The sequence below is a fragment of the Saccopteryx leptura genome, chromosome 4 (assembly GCF_036850995.1).
Source record: "Saccopteryx leptura isolate mSacLep1 chromosome 4, mSacLep1_pri_phased_curated, whole genome shotgun sequence".
Lineage (NCBI taxonomy): Eukaryota > Metazoa > Chordata > Mammalia > Chiroptera > Emballonuridae > Saccopteryx > Saccopteryx leptura.
The window spans coordinates 2896963-2912157 of record NC_089506.1 but is presented as its reverse complement, the minus strand read 5'-3'; the positions used below and the strand labels follow the sequence as shown (position 1 = coordinate 2912157).

At 51.8% G+C, this 15195-nt stretch overlaps 1 protein-coding gene across 1 annotated transcript in view; it reads left to right on the top strand.

Moving 5' to 3' along the window:
* Positions 1–15195, top strand: part of CSMD1 (CUB and Sushi multiple domains 1) — a 1728861-nt gene that overhangs the window by 324916 nt on the left and 1388750 nt on the right. The window contains exon 2 of the mRNA XM_066382147.1: positions 2165–2381. Within this exon, the coding sequence (XP_066238244.1) occupies positions 2165–2381 (217 nt within the window). The remainder of the gene's footprint in view (positions 1–2164; positions 2382–15195) is intronic.

Genomic DNA, 15195 nt, shown 5'->3' with positions numbered 1-15195 from the left:
GACCTCAAATTTTTCAAAAAAAAAAAAAGGTGGGTCATCATATACATGGGGAAATACGGTACCTCAAAATGTTGCGAGGCAAGGGCACAGCAGTGAGACACTTCCCAAGCTCACTCCAGGTCCCTAAGCTGCTCAGTGCTCACTGACCCTTCCCCCCTCACCATCTTGTCTTGCTATTTGGGTTCTGCACACAGTTGTGCCCTGGGGTGACGGGAGGGGCCTGGCTTCAACCAACCAGCAATGCTCAGGGCACCAGCTGGGGTCCTCCCATTCCTTTCAATTCTGACCCTGCCTCCCTGGAGGGGGCACGAGGTACCACAGGTAAACGGCTGAGTCCCGCAGGACTGCCCTCAGATACCAACGGCAGGCCCGGGCTGTGTGTGACCTGTGCGTCTGCCCAACAGGTGACAGATCAGAGGTTCCCACGGTGGCCCTCCGCTTGCTTGCTAGAGTGGCTCACAGGCCTCAGGAAACCCACTGGTTTACCCGTTGTGTTACAAAGGACATGGAGGGACATGTATGAAGAGCCAGATGAAGGGACACAGGGGGGACACAGGGAGAGAGGGTGTCACTCGCTCAGCACCTCCCCAGCCCCACATTCTCCAAACCCAGAAGCCCCCTCAGCCTGTCCTCTGGGGTTTCCACGGAGGAATCCGTCACACGTCACGGCCATTCCTGACTCGGCCTTGTCGTTGATCAGTCGCGTATCCCTCCGCCTTCTCCTCCCTAGGGTGCCTCCCCCTCCCTAAGGTGCCTCCCCTGCCCCGTCCCGTGTCAACAGCAAGACAGAGACGGAGGCTGGGATGCTCCTTCATGTCCGGATCATTTAATTTCTCTTGTTTGACACCTTTTATTACAAACCGGATTAGATTCCTGCGGCTTCGCTCCACTTCTCAGTTTTGTGGGACTTTAGCCAGCGTCGCTGTAAATCGATCGATCGTTTGACGAGGGGAGTGTGGTTTTCCCTAATGACTCAAAATAACGCAGATGGAAGTCATTTAGGTAAATGACGAGGTGTGTGTGAGTGTATAGCTGTCTAATGTTTATTTTATCTGTCAAGGTAATTGCCCCCAGCAAGAGACTTACTCACAGCAGTGTTACAACCTGAGGCGAGGCAGATAATCGGGACCCTCGATTGTTTCACAAACACGGCAATCCGATATCCATGGTCCTGTATTTTAAAAGAACAGGAAAATTTTCCCCAATTTTTTCAAGTTTTATTTATTGATTGTTGAGAGAGAAAGAGAGAGAGGAAAGGAGAAATAGAAGCGGGAGAGAAAGAAACATCAATTTTTCTTTCCACTTATTGACGCATCCATTGGGTGATTCTTGCATGTGCCCTGACCGGGGATCAAACCCGGCAACCTCCGCATCTCAGGATGACACTCTCACCGACTGAGCCATCCGGTCAAGGCCTCCCCAGATTTCTGATATGAGTTTCTAGATGTTGTATATGTTCCTTCTTTGCCTCTTTGTATTTTTTGTCATAATCTTTTAGTGCTGGAGAACACGGTTGCAAACCTATCATCCCACTCTGGGTGGGGCAGAACTAGGCTGACAGCTGTTGGTATGGAAAACCAGACACTGACTCTTAGACAACAATACAAGAAGCAGCAGTTTCTGTCCTCGCAGCTGGAAACCTCCTTTTGCCCCACCGTGAAGGATCACAAAATAAGTCATCAAAAAAAAAAAAAAAAAAATTGGCCTAAATGGTTGGAAACTTTTTTAAAAAATCAGATAGGCCCTGGCCGGTTGGCTCAACGGTAGAGCGTCAGCCTGGCGTGCAGAGGACCCGGGTTGGATTCCCGGCCAAGGCACACAGGAGAAGCGCCCATCTGCTTCTCCACCCCTCCCCCTCCTTCCTCTCTGTCTCTCTCTTCCCCTCCCGCAGCCGAGGCTCCATTGGAGTAAAGATGGCCCGGGCGCTGGGGATGGCTCCTTGGCCTCTGCCCCAGGCGCTGGAGTGGCTCTGGTTGTGGCAGAGCATCGCCCCTGGTAGGCGTGCCGCGTGGATCCCGGTCGGGCGCATGTGGGAATCTGACTGTCTCTCCCCGTTTCCAGCTTCAGAAAAAAAAAAATAAAAAAAAAAATCAGATAAACAAGAGCCAAAATAATATTCTGATTTTGTTTTTTGTTTCCGTGTGTGTGTTGTTTTCCTCTTCAGGGCAGAACTGCGGAGGCCTCGTCCAGGGTCCCAACGGCACCATCGAGAGCCCGGGGTTCCCGCACGGTTACCCCAACTACGCCAACTGCACGTGGGTCATCGTCACGGGGGAGCGCAACCGGATCCAGCTGTCCTTCCACACCTTCGCGCTGGAGGAGGACTTCGACATCCTGTCGGTGTACGACGGGCAGCTGCAGCAAGGGAACCTGAAAGTCAGGTGAGGCGGGCGCTCTGCGCGCCGGGGGGCGCGCGGGGGGCGCGGGGCGACCTCGGTGCCCAGACCCGGCGGGAACTCGTGTCTGGAAACACGGCGTGATGAGAAGAGAAATTGTCCGTAGTGACTGTAAGGAAAAAATTGGATGCTAGACGGGCGCACCATTTTTTAATAGTGGAAAGCTGTCGTTCATTGACTTGTGTGTGAACGTGGACCTGTACATGGTGTCGTTGGGCTCCTTGAAGGAGCATTATCCTGCTCCCTTTGTTTCTAAGCAGCTGTGGGTTTGAGAGAAAAGACGCGTGGATAAATGTGTACAATGGAGAAGAGATCAAAAGGAACCTTGGTGTGGTCAGAGAAAACATTCTGTGGAAGAGCCCGGGAGGGGGAGGGGGTAAAACCAGCTAGGAATGCTGGAAGCTTTGAATACCTTTCGTTTTATGCAATGGGGATAGCTTCCTTTCCCCCCTCAGTTTTTATCTGGTCATCTATGATAATTATTACCATGAAGGAAGAAAAAGGTGATCTGTATGATTTCAAGTTAATGTTTTTCATCTATCAACATGGAAAGATTGTACCTGTACAGTTTTTGTTGTTGTTTTTTTTGCAAAAGAAAGAGTAATGTCTTTCCAAAGAAACTAGATTTCTTAGCTACCCTGATGAATATATTTAAATCTATATGCAAATATGGCATTATCCTCTAGTTATAAAATTTTGCATTAATTAGAAACGTGTTTGAATATATAGCCATGGAGAAAATTTGATAGTTGGCAGAAGAAATTATACTGCTCCGAAAAATAAAATGAGGTGGATGACCAAGTTAGCAGTAAGGCACACACATCACGTATTTTACTCACTGTTGTGTGAACTGAGAAACATCTCCAAGTACAAAACTTGGTAATTATGTTTGTACATTCAGTTAATACGTAAATATACTATCTGTTGACTATATAATAATATTTGTATATTTCAAAGATTTTTTTTTTTTGCATTTTCTTGATGCATTTTCACATGTCAAACATCGTCTAGTGTTTTCCGGATCAGCTATGATATCTGGGGTCTGTTTTTTAGACACGCTTTTTCCACCCGTCCTCCCCTTCAGACATATACCACACACAGTTGTCTCCCGCATGAATTTTTAGGTAAACTGTTCTCCTTGTCTAACATGCAAGGTCTTACTTTTGGATGTTTGGACACGGTGTCTACGCATACAACCTCTGCTCATCTGATGCAAGAGTTCTTATCTTATTTGCTGCTCTCTTAAATACTAGCCATTTCTTTGCTTTTATTGCAAACAATTGATGCTCCCAGGGAAGAGAGGGACCTTGTGATGATAAAAAGAATTGTAACTGCAACTGCAAAGTGTGACCACAAAAGAGAGTCCAGTTCTTTCACATCTCAGTGTTAAAAGTAACTCTCTTGCCGGTTCAAAAATATGTCGAGGTAACAGGGACTCTTAAAAAATTCTTCTCTGTCAATATTTTCATTTCTTATTCTACCCTATTAGAAAAGAAACGTGTCTTAAAGATGAATTTCATTGGCTGCCTGTCTTTAAGCAATTCACTATTCTCATATTCTTACGGTGCGATGATGATCGGGTTACAGGTTAATAACTATAAAATTTGGAAAACGGTATTCCTACCATTTTTTGATGCTTTGACAGGACCAGCACTGGTCATGCTCAGGGTAGAACCGTTAGATTCATCATGTGACGTTTGAGGTTCCAGTGAACAGTATATGAATTGGCGTCTGCGCCTCAGAGAGCTTGGTAAATATTGGTGGAGTTATATATTTGGCACCAGGATTGTTTTACTCAGATATTTATATTAGAGAAAGCAAGGAAGGCTCATAAGATAGAGGCTGCTGGGTTCGTATAAGTTACTGGTGCCTGTAATTTTTCATCTACAACGGACAACAAGAATGCCCTGCTCTGACCCTTTCTTGTCCTTAAGGCAGTGGTTCTCAAACTTTCTGAAGTCGGGGCACATCTAAAATCCTACAAATAATTGTAGGCGCACTATATACAAATTTCTGAGAAATATGTTATAAAAATTAAGTCAAATATTAAAGAAAAATATATAAATCTAAACATGCTTTTATAGTAATTAAATGAAATAAATATGACAAAATTAAACTTATTCTGACATTAAAAAACATTTTTATGTTACGTTTTTTGACCTACGCTTTTTAGAATTCATAAAAAAGAGGGGTTAAATAATTTTTAAAAACCCAAAAGTTATCTTTTTATATATATATAGATACATTTTTAGTAAGATTTAGTAAATTTGACAGGTCCCAGCACAAATGTGTTAAGTTTTTTCATTCTTGTGTTTATGAGAAACATGAGCCTGATGTGTCCTACAGATTTCTTCAATGTTTGGGCATCTATTTGAAAGACAAACTCATTTCCTCGTCAATACATTGAAGAATTCCTCTCTTTTTACTCTTAATTGTGTTGAGTGCAGAAAACCCCCACCATACATATCATCTTAACTTTACACCAAACAAAGGATAGAAGAAACTTGCCTCCAGTCTTTCTGGGGAACATGGGGGGTAGTGTAAACAATACAGCACCACAGCTGAACAGCCTTTTGCAACCTAATCAGGCAAGTGAGGCGGGGGGTTGGGCAGAGCAATTCCCCACACCTCTGTCCTCCAAAAATTGAAACTCCCAAAACCCTGTTGGTTTTTTGGTCCCCGACAGGCACATATTTCTCTGGAATGCCATAGGGTGCACCTGGAAATCTTCTAGGGTGCACACTTTGAGAACCACTGGACCAAGGGAAGGATGACACTCTCATCTCTGTAGGAAACTGTCACTTTGCCTCCCCTCTCTCTACAGGTGGAATGCCTTTCTGAGTGGACGTTCTGAGTGGGTGGGGACTGCTTGGGGCACCGATGTCCCTGCTCTGGGTGTCACATAACACCCGCAGCGGAAGCATCTCAGAGACAGGGTTCCTCCAGGGGCTGCTAAGGCCGGTGGGTCTCGGCTCGTGAAAGTTTGGATAGATAATGAAGTGAAGTTAAGAACATGGCTGTTGTTGGAGCCAACGCAGCAGAAGGTTGCAGCGTTCCCACCTCGGCTGAGGGGCAAAGGGATTAGAAATCACAGTCAGCTCTAATTAATAGGAGGCTCTTGTGTTTTCTGTTTCCCATTATATCTTGGAACGGTTGTTTATTTCCCCGATGCACTCAGCTCACAACGCTTACGGAAGCTCTGGAATCCACGCACTTTTGTCAGAGGATTGATGTACAAGCTGCCGGTCCACTGAGCCATCACGAAAGTCATTACTGACACTGTCATGGTCTCTTCTTTCACTGATGCTCTGAAGTGTTTTTAGCAGCAAAATGTGCACCGCCGACAAAAAAAAAAATTAATAGTTGTTTTTTGAAACAACTCGAGCATTTCATGATAAAGATATGTATTTCGTTTAACTACAATAAAAATGGTTTCCCTAAATAATATAAGATTCAGATGTAAGCCCCAAATAACAAACCGTAGAATTTGGAGGTTAGCATTATTGATGTTTACATGGACACTTGATCTCTACTGAAGAATATATATTTACCCTATTTTAAAGAAAAAAAAAAATCTTTAAAAGAAAAATAAATAATGCACAGGGTATGTTCTCATCTTGATTATTATATTAAAAACACACCAACGCGTCGAGGATTTGGGCCTCCCTCGATCAATTAAACTGTAGCCCATAGATTTTGAGAGATGGGTTAAGATTTCACTTTAAATGCAAGGAAAGAGAGGTGACCCACAATTTGGAACCTGAGATCTGTCCTAGAATGAACAGCCCTGATTTCCATGAGCTGTCCCGTTCCTGCCGTCTGTTTCACCTCGGGCCTCTCTCTCTTTCTTTTTTTTTTTTTAAATTTTTTATTTATTCATTTTAGAGAGGAGAGGGAGAGACAGAGAGAGAGAATGGGGAGGAGCTGGAAGCATCAACTCCCATGTGTGCCTTGACCAGGCAAGCCCAGGGTTTCGAACCGGCGACCTCAGCATTTCCAGGTCGATGCTTTATCCACTGCGCCACCACAGGTCAGGCTCTGGACTCTCTCAAGTCTGCATCTTCTGCTTCTCAAACATCCGCCGAGCACCAACCGTGTGCCCATAAAATCCTCGACTTTTGACAGCGCAACATCGCTTCACTGAGCTCGGCCTGTGGGGTCTTCGCCGAGAACGCCCCGGGGGAGACCCCTGTTCTGCGGAAGGTTGACCACTGCCTATCGCTGGACCGAGACACCAACTCCGTGGCATTGCCGCCCCCGGCTCAGCCTCCGCTGACCCCGAAACACTTGCTACCGTCCCGTCTCCACTCTGTATTGCCAACAAGAGTTGCCTGTCTAGTAAGCCTGGCTCTGGGTTCAGGAACTCTGCAGTTTGACTGCCAGCTCCATTCCTGGCCTGGCAGCTCCTGCATTTCGTCCCTCTGTGACTCAGTCCCTTGGAGCGGCTCTGGTCAAATGCCACAGTTTGGGGGTGGGAGTTATAACCATCAGACCTTTATTTCTCATAGCTGTGGAGGCTGGAAGTCCAAGAGGGCCTCCGCTCGTGTTGGTTAACAGATGGCCGTCGTCCTGTGTGTCCTCCCGTGGCTGAGGGGCAAGGGAGCCCTCTGGGGTCATTAGTCCCATTAACGAGGACTCCACCCTCCTCCCGGCCTGGCCCCCTCCCAAAAGCTCCTCCTTCAAATTCTATGACTTTGGGGGTCAACATTTCAACCTGTGAATTTGAGAGACTCAGCCATGGAGTGTTAGCACTGTGGGAGAGTTCGTTTTGTAACGGGTGGATGTATGAGCTGCACCTTGACCTGATCTTCTCAGAGGACATGCTAGTCACCTCTCTCACCTCCTTCCTCCGCTTCATAGACCCCGAGTCAGTGCTCCATAGACCCCGGAGTCAGTGCTCCATAGACCCCGGAGTCAGTGCTCCATAGACCCCGAGTCAGTGCTCCATAGACCCCGAGTCAGTGCTCCATAGACCCCGAGTCAGTGCTTCATAGACCCCGGAGTCAGTGCTCCATAGACCCCGAAGTCAGTGCTCCATAGACCCCGAAGTCAGTGCTCCATAGACCCCAGTGCTCCATAGACCCCGAGTCAGTGCTCCATAGACCCCAGTGCTCCATAGACCCCGAAGTCAGTGCTCCATAGACCCCAGTGCTCCATAGACCCCGAGTCAGTGCTCCATAGACCCCGAAGTCAGTGCTCCATAGACCCCAGTGCTCCATAGACCCCGAAGTCAGTGCTCCATAGACCCCAGTGCTCCATAGACCCCGAGTCAGTGCTCCATAGACCCCGAGTCAGTGCTCCATAGACCCCGGAGTCAGTGCTCCATAGACCCCAGTGCTCCATAGACCCCGAGTCAGTGCTCCATAGACCCCAGTGCTCCATAGACCCCGAAGTCAGTGCTCCATAGACCCCGAAGTCAGTGCTTCATAGACCCCAGTGCTCCATAGACCCCGAAGTCAGTGCTCCATAGACCCCAGTGCTCCATAGACCCCGAAGTCAGTGCTCCATAGACCCCGAGTCAGTGCTTCATAGACCCCAGTGCTCCATAGACCCCGAGTCAGTGCTCCATAGACCCCAGTGCTCCATAGACCCCGAGTCAGTGCTTCATAGACCCCGAAGTCAGTGCTCCGTAGACCCCGAGTCAGTGCTCCATAGACCCCGAGTCAGTGCTCCATAGACCCCGAGTCAGTGCTCCATAGACCCGGGAGTCAGTGCTCCATAGACCCCGAGTCAGTGCTCCATAGACCCCGAGTCAGTGCTCCATAGACCCCGAGTCAGTGCTTCATAGACCCGAAGTCAGTGCTCCATAGACCCCGAGTCAGTGCTCCATAGACCCCAGTGCTCCATAGACCCCGAGTCAGTGCTCCATAGACCCCAGTGCTCCATAGACCCCGAAGTCAGTGCTCCATAGACCCCGAGTCAGTGCTCCATAGACCCCGAGTCAGTGCTCCATAGACCCCGGAGTCAGTGCTCCATAGACCCCGAGTCAGTGCTCCATAGACCCCGGAGTCAGTGCTCCATAGACCCCGAGTCAGTGCTCCATAGACCCCAGTGCTCCATAGACCCCGGAGTCAGTGCTCCATAGACCCCGAAGTCAGTGCTCCATAGACCCCAGTGCTCCATAGACCCCGAAGTCAGTGCTCCATAGACCCCGGAGTCAGTGCTCCATAGACCCCGAGTCAGTGCTCCATAGACCCCGAGTCAGTGCTCCATAGACCCCAGTGCTCCATAGACCCCAGTGCTCCATAGACCCCGGAGTCAGTGCTCCATAGACCCCGAGTCAGTGCTCCATAGACCCCAGTGCTCCATAGACCCCGAAGTCAGTGCTCCATAGACCCCAGTGCTCCATAGACCCCGGAGTCAGTGCTCCATAGACCCCGAGTCAGTGCTTCATAGTCCCCGAAGTCAGTGCTCCATAGACCCCGAAGTCAGTGCTCCATAGACCCCGGAGTCAGTGCTCCATAGACCCCAGTGCTCCATAGACCCCGAGTCAGTGCTCCATAGACCCCGGAGTCAGTGCTCCATAGACCCCAGTGCTCCATAGACCCCGAGTCAGTGCTCCATAGACCCAAGTGCTCCATAGACCCCGAGTCAGTGCTCCATAGACCCCGAAGTCAGTGCTCCATAGACCCCAGTGCTCCATAGACCCCGAGTCAGTGCTCCATAGACCCCAGTGCTCCATAGACCCCGAAGTCAGTGCTCCATAGACCCCAGTGCTCCATAGACCCCGAGTCAGTGCTCCATAGACCCCAGTGCTCCATAGACCCCGAAGTCAGTGCTCCATAGACCCCAGTGCTCCATAGACCCCGAGTCAGTGCTCCATAGACCCCGAAGTCAGTGCTCCATAGACCCCAGTGCTCCATAGACCCCGAAGTCAGTGCTCCATAGACCCCGAAGTCAGTGCTCCATAGACCCCAGTGCTCCATAGACCCCGAGTCAGTGCTCCATAGACCCCAGTGCTCCATAGACCCCGAAGTCAGTGTTCCATAGACCCCAGTGCTCCATAGACCCCGAGTCAGTGCTCCATAGACCCCGAAGTCAGTGCTCCATAGACCCCAGTGCTCCATAGACCCCGAAGTCAGTGCTCCATAGACCCCAGTGCTCCATAGACCCCGAGTCAGTGCTCCATAGACCCCAGTGCTCCATAGACCCCGAAGTCAGTGCTCCATAGACCCCGAGTCAGTGCTCCATAGACCCCGGAGTCAGTGCTCCATAGACCCCGAGTCAGTGCTCCATAGACCCCGGAGTCAGTGCTCCATAGACCCCGGAGTCAGTGCTCCATAGACCCCGAGTCAGTGCTTCATAGACCCCGAGTCAGTGCTCCATAGACCCCAGTGCTCCATAGACCCCGGAGTCAGTGCTCCATAGACCCCGAGTCAGTGCTCCATAGACCCCAGTGCTCCATAGATCCCGGAGTCAGTGCTCCATAGACCCCGAGTCAGTGCTCCATAGACCCCAGTGCTCCATAGACCCCGGAGTCAGTGCTCCATAGACCCCGAGTCAGTGCTCCATAGACCCCAGTGCTCCATAGACCCCGGAGTCAGTGCTCCATAGACCCCGAGTCAGTGCTTCATAGTCCCCGAAGTCAGTGCTCCATAGACCCCGAAGTCAGTGCTCCATAGACCCCGGAGTCAGTGCTCCATAGACCCCGAGTCAGTGCTCCATAGACCCCGAGTCAGTGCTCCATAGACCCTGGAGTCAGTGCTCCATAGACCCCGAGTCAGTGCTCCATAGACCCCGAGTCAGTGCTCCATAGACCCCGAAGTCAGTGCTCCATAGACCCCGAGTCAGTGCTCCATAGACCCCGGAGTCAGTGCTCCATAGACCCCGAGTCAGTGCTCCATAGACCCCGGAGTCAGTGCTCCATAGACCCCGAGTCAGTGCTCCATAGACCCCGGAGTCAGTGCTCCATAGACCCCAAGTCAGTGCTCCATAGACCCCGGAGTCAGTGCTCCATAGACCCCGAGTCAGTGCTCCAAAGACCCGGAGTCAGTGCTCCATAGACCCCAGTGCTCCATAGACCCCGAGTCAGTGCTCCATAGACCCCGAAGTCAGTGCTTCATAGACCCCGGAGTCAGTGCTCCATAGACCCCGAGTCAGTGCTCCATAGACCCCGGAGTCAGTGCTCCATAGACCCCGGAGTCAGTGCTCCATAGACCCCGGAGTCAGTGCTCCATAGACCCCGAGTCAGTGCTCCATAGACCCCGGAGTCAGTGCTCCATAGACCCCGGAGTCAGTGCTCCATAGACCCCGAGTCAGTGCTCCATAGACCCCAGTGCTCCATAGACCCCAGTGCTCCATAGACCCCAGAGTCAGTGCTCCATAGACCCCAGTGCTCCATAGACCCCAGTGCTCCATAGACCCCGGAGTCAGTGCTCCATAGACCCCGAGTCAGTGCTCCATAGACCCCGAGTCAGTGCTTCATAGACCCCGAGTCAGTGCTCCATAGACCCCGAGTCAGTGCTCCATAGACCCCAGTGCTCCATAGACCCCGAGTCAGTGCTCCATAGACCCCAAAGTCAGTGCTCCATAGACCCCAGTGCTTCATAGACCCCAAAGTCAGTGCTCCATAGACCCCGAAGTCAGTGCTCCATAGACCCCAGTGCTCCATAGACCCCAGTGCTCCATAGACCCCGAGTCAGTGCTCCATAGACCCCGAAGTTAGTGCTTCATAGACCCCGGAGTCAGTGCTCCATAGACCCCGAGTCAGTGCTCCATAGACCCCGAGTCAGTGCTTCATAGACCCGAAGTCAGTGCTCCATAGACCCCGAGTCAGTGCTCCATAGACCCCGGAGTCAGTGCTCCATAGACCCCGGAGTCAGTGCTTCATAGACCCCGAGTCAGTGCTCCATAGACCCGAAGTCAGTGCTCCATAGACCCCGAGTCAGTGCTCCATAGACCCCAGTGCTCCATAGACCCCAGTGCTCCATAGACCCCGAGTCAGTGCTCCATAGACCCCAGTGCTCCATAGACCCCAGTGCTCCATAGACCCCGGAGTCAGTGCTCCATAGACCCCGAGTCAGTGCTCCATAGACCCCGAGTCAGTGCTCCATAGACCCCGGAGTCAGTGCTTCATAGACCCCGGAGTCAGTGCTCCATAGACCCCGAGTCAGTGCTTCATAGACCCCGAGTCAGTGCTCCATAGACCCCGAAGTCAGTGCTCCGTAGACCCCAGTGCTCCATAGACCCCGAGTCAGTGCTCCATAGACCCCAAAGTCAGTGCTCCATAGACCCCAGTGCTTCATAGACCCCAAAGTCAGTGCTCCATAGACCCCGAAGTCAGTGCTCCATAGACCCCAGTGCTCCATAGACCCCAGTGCTCCATAGACCCCGGAGTCAGTGCTCCATAGACCCCGAGTCAGTGCTCCATAGACCCCGAGTCAGTGCTCCATAGACCCCGGAGTCAGTGCTTCATAGACCCCGGAGTCAGTGCTCCATAGACCCCGAGTCAGTGCTCCATAGACCCCGGAGTCAGTGCTCCATAGACCCGAAGTCAGTGCTCCATAGACCCCGGAGTCAGTGCTCCATAGACCCCGAGTCAGTGCTCCATAGACCCCAGTGCTCCATAGACCCCAGTGCTCCATAGACCCCGAGTCAGTGCTCCATAGACCCCAGTGCTCCATAGACCCCAGTGCTCCATAGACCCCGGAGTCAGTGCTCCATAGACCCCGAGTCAGTGCTCCATAGACCCCGGAGTCAGTGCTCCATAGACCCCGGAGTCAGTGCTTCATAGACCCCGAGTCAGTGCTCCATAGACCCCGAAGTCAGTGCTCCATAGACCCCGGAGTCAGTGCTTCATAGACCCCGAGTCAGTGCTCCATAGACCCCAGTGCTCCATAGACCCCAGTGCTCCATAGACCCCGAGTCAGTGCTCCATAGACCCCAGTGCTCCATAGACCCCAGTGCTCCATAGACCCCGGAGTCAGTGCTCCATAGACCCCGAGTCAGTGCTCCATAGACCCCGAGTCAGTGCTTCATAGACCCCAGTGCTCCATAGACACCGGAGTCAGTGCTCCATAGACCCCGAGTCAGTGCTTCATAGACCCCGAGTCAGTGCTCCATAGACCCCGAAGTCAGTGCTCCGTAGACCCCAGTGCTCCATAGACCCCGAGTCAGTGCTCCATAGACCCCAAAGTCAGTGCTCCATAGACCCCAGTGCTTCATAGACCCCAAAGTCAGTGCTCCATAGACCCCGAAGTCAGTGCTCCATAGACCCCAAAGTCAGTGCTCCATAGACCCCGAAGTCAGTGCTCCATAGACCCCGAAGTCAGTGCTCCATAGACCCCAAAGTCAGTGCTCCATAGACCCCGAAGTCAGTGCTCCATAGACCCCGGAGTCAGTGCTCCATAGACCCCGGAGTCAGTGCTCCATAGACCCCGAGTCAGTGCTCCATAGACCCCAGTGCTCCATAGACCCCGAGTCAGTGCTCCATAGACCCCAAAGTCAGTGCTCCATAGACCCCAAAGTCAGTGCTCCATAGACCCCGAAGTCAGTGCTCCATAGACCCCAAAGTCAGTGCTCCATAGAGCCCGGAGTCAGTGCTCCATAGACCCCGGAGTCAGTGCTCCATAGACCCCGAGTCAGTGCTCCATAGACCCCAGTGCTCCATAGACCCCGAGTCAGTGCTCCATAGACCCCAAAGTCAGTGCTCCATAGACCCCAAAGTCAGTGCTCCATAGACCCCGAAGTCAGTGCTCCATAGACCCCAAAGTCAGTGCTCCATAGACCCCGGAGTCAGTGCTCCATAGACCCCGAGTCAGTGCTCCATAGACCCCAAAGTCAGTGCTCCATAGACCCCAGTGCTCCATAGACCCCGAGTCAGTGCTCCATAGACCCCGAGTCAGTGCTCCATAGACCCCGAGTCAGTGCTCCATAGAGCCCGGAGTCAGTGCTCCATAGACCCCGGAGTCAGTGCTCCATAGACCCTGAGTCAGTGCTCCATAGACCCCGGGGTCAGTGCTTCATAGACCCCGAGTCAGTGCTCCATAGACCCCGGGGTCAGTGCTCCATAGACCCCGAAGTCAGTGCTCCATAGACCCCGAGTTAGTGCTCCATAGACCCCGAGTCAGTGCTCCATAGACCCCGGAGTCAGTGTTCCATAGACCCCGAGTCAGTGCTTCATAGACCCCGAGTCAGTGCTCCATAGACCCCGAGTCAGTGCTCCATAGACCCCGGAGTCAGTGCTCCATAGACCCCGGGGTCAGTGCTCCATAGACCCCGAGTCAGTGCTTCATAGACCCCGAAGTCAGTGCTCCATAGACCCCGAGTCAGTGCTCCATAGACCCCGGAGTCAGTGTTCCATAGACCCCAGTGCTCCATAGACCCCGAGTCAGTGCTCCATAGACCCCGAGTCAGTGCTCCATAGACCCCGAGTCAGTGCTCCATAGACCCCAAAGTCAGTGCTCCATAGACCCCAAGTCAGTGCTCCATAGACCCCGAGTAAGTGCTCCATAGACCCCGGAATCAGTGCTCCATAGACCCCGAGTCAGTGCTCCATAGACCCCGGAGTCAGTGCTCCATAGACCCTGGAGTCAGTGCTCCATAGACCCCGAGTCAGTGCTCCATAGACCCCGGAGTCAGTGCTCGATAGACCCCGAGTCAGTGCTCCATAGACCCCGGAGTCAGTGCTCCATAGACCCCGGAGTCAGTGCTCCATAGACCCCGAGTCAGTGCTCCATAGACCCCGGAGTCAGTGCTCCATAGACCCCGAGTCAGTGCTTCTGAGTCACACCATCTCTGAAGCTGCCTCTTGCTGGGCTTTGCACATCTTTGTGCTCAGGTGAGTCAAGCAGAACATACATCCTCTGAAGCCACGGAATGTGCCACGAGTGTGTCTTCTCTGGTGGTGACAGACATGTGGACCTCAGAATAGTCCGTCCATCCTTGTGGGATGATCTTGACTTAAACTACTATTGACTCAGGACCATTCCTCCCTGTCTTCTGTGTGTCGAACCCAAGGTGACTGAATAGCACCCTCTGCTCTAGAGGGGCGTGAGTTGCTTGTCCACCCCCGTGGCTGCTGTCCAGCCAACGTGCTCCCAGCGTGAAGCAGTGCCTCCTCGGCTCGAACTCAGGACGTGATTGACGTTGACATCACTTTCCAACTGTGATAACATCATCATATCATACTTCCAGGAGACATCTCCTTATAACCTCCAACACGGGGCTAAGAGCAAACCTCTGAAGGAATGCTGTGCCAGGCAGGTGTGGGAAACTGGCGTGGCATCATTCCATGGTGAGTGCGGAGTACGAGGCCCGGGAGAACGGCTCGGACCGTTGTCTGGACGCTGTCCCTTCCCAGCTTTCTCAGCTGGCCCTCATTTTCTGTGGTGCTGGTAAGGACGAGCTTAGAGACGAATGTGCAAGGGCCACTACAGTCAGGAAGTCACGAGGCCATATTGCTACATTGTCAGTTATATTCCAGATATTTTCATAAACCATAATCCTGTGTTCGAATGCTTCAGTCCCTAACTCAGAAACCCGTACGTTACTGACTAGGATTGGTGACGTTTATACCTGGAGCTCTTTCGAGGGTTAGGAGAGGGTCTCAGTTGCATTTGGGTTTCAGCAGACTAGAGACCTGTTCTTGTCTAAATCCTGCCTTCTTGTCCTCCGCTGCTGGTCTGAGGCCCAGAGGGAGCCATTCACAGATCAATGGTCAGATAAAAATCAAAGCAACATTTAATTTTAGCTTAGCTGGTGACAAAGACCCCAATTAAGGCTCCGATAAATGTAGGGTAAAGTGCGCCTAAAACTTTTCATAGTGACAACCACCGAGTGTCCTGATATCTTATCCCAT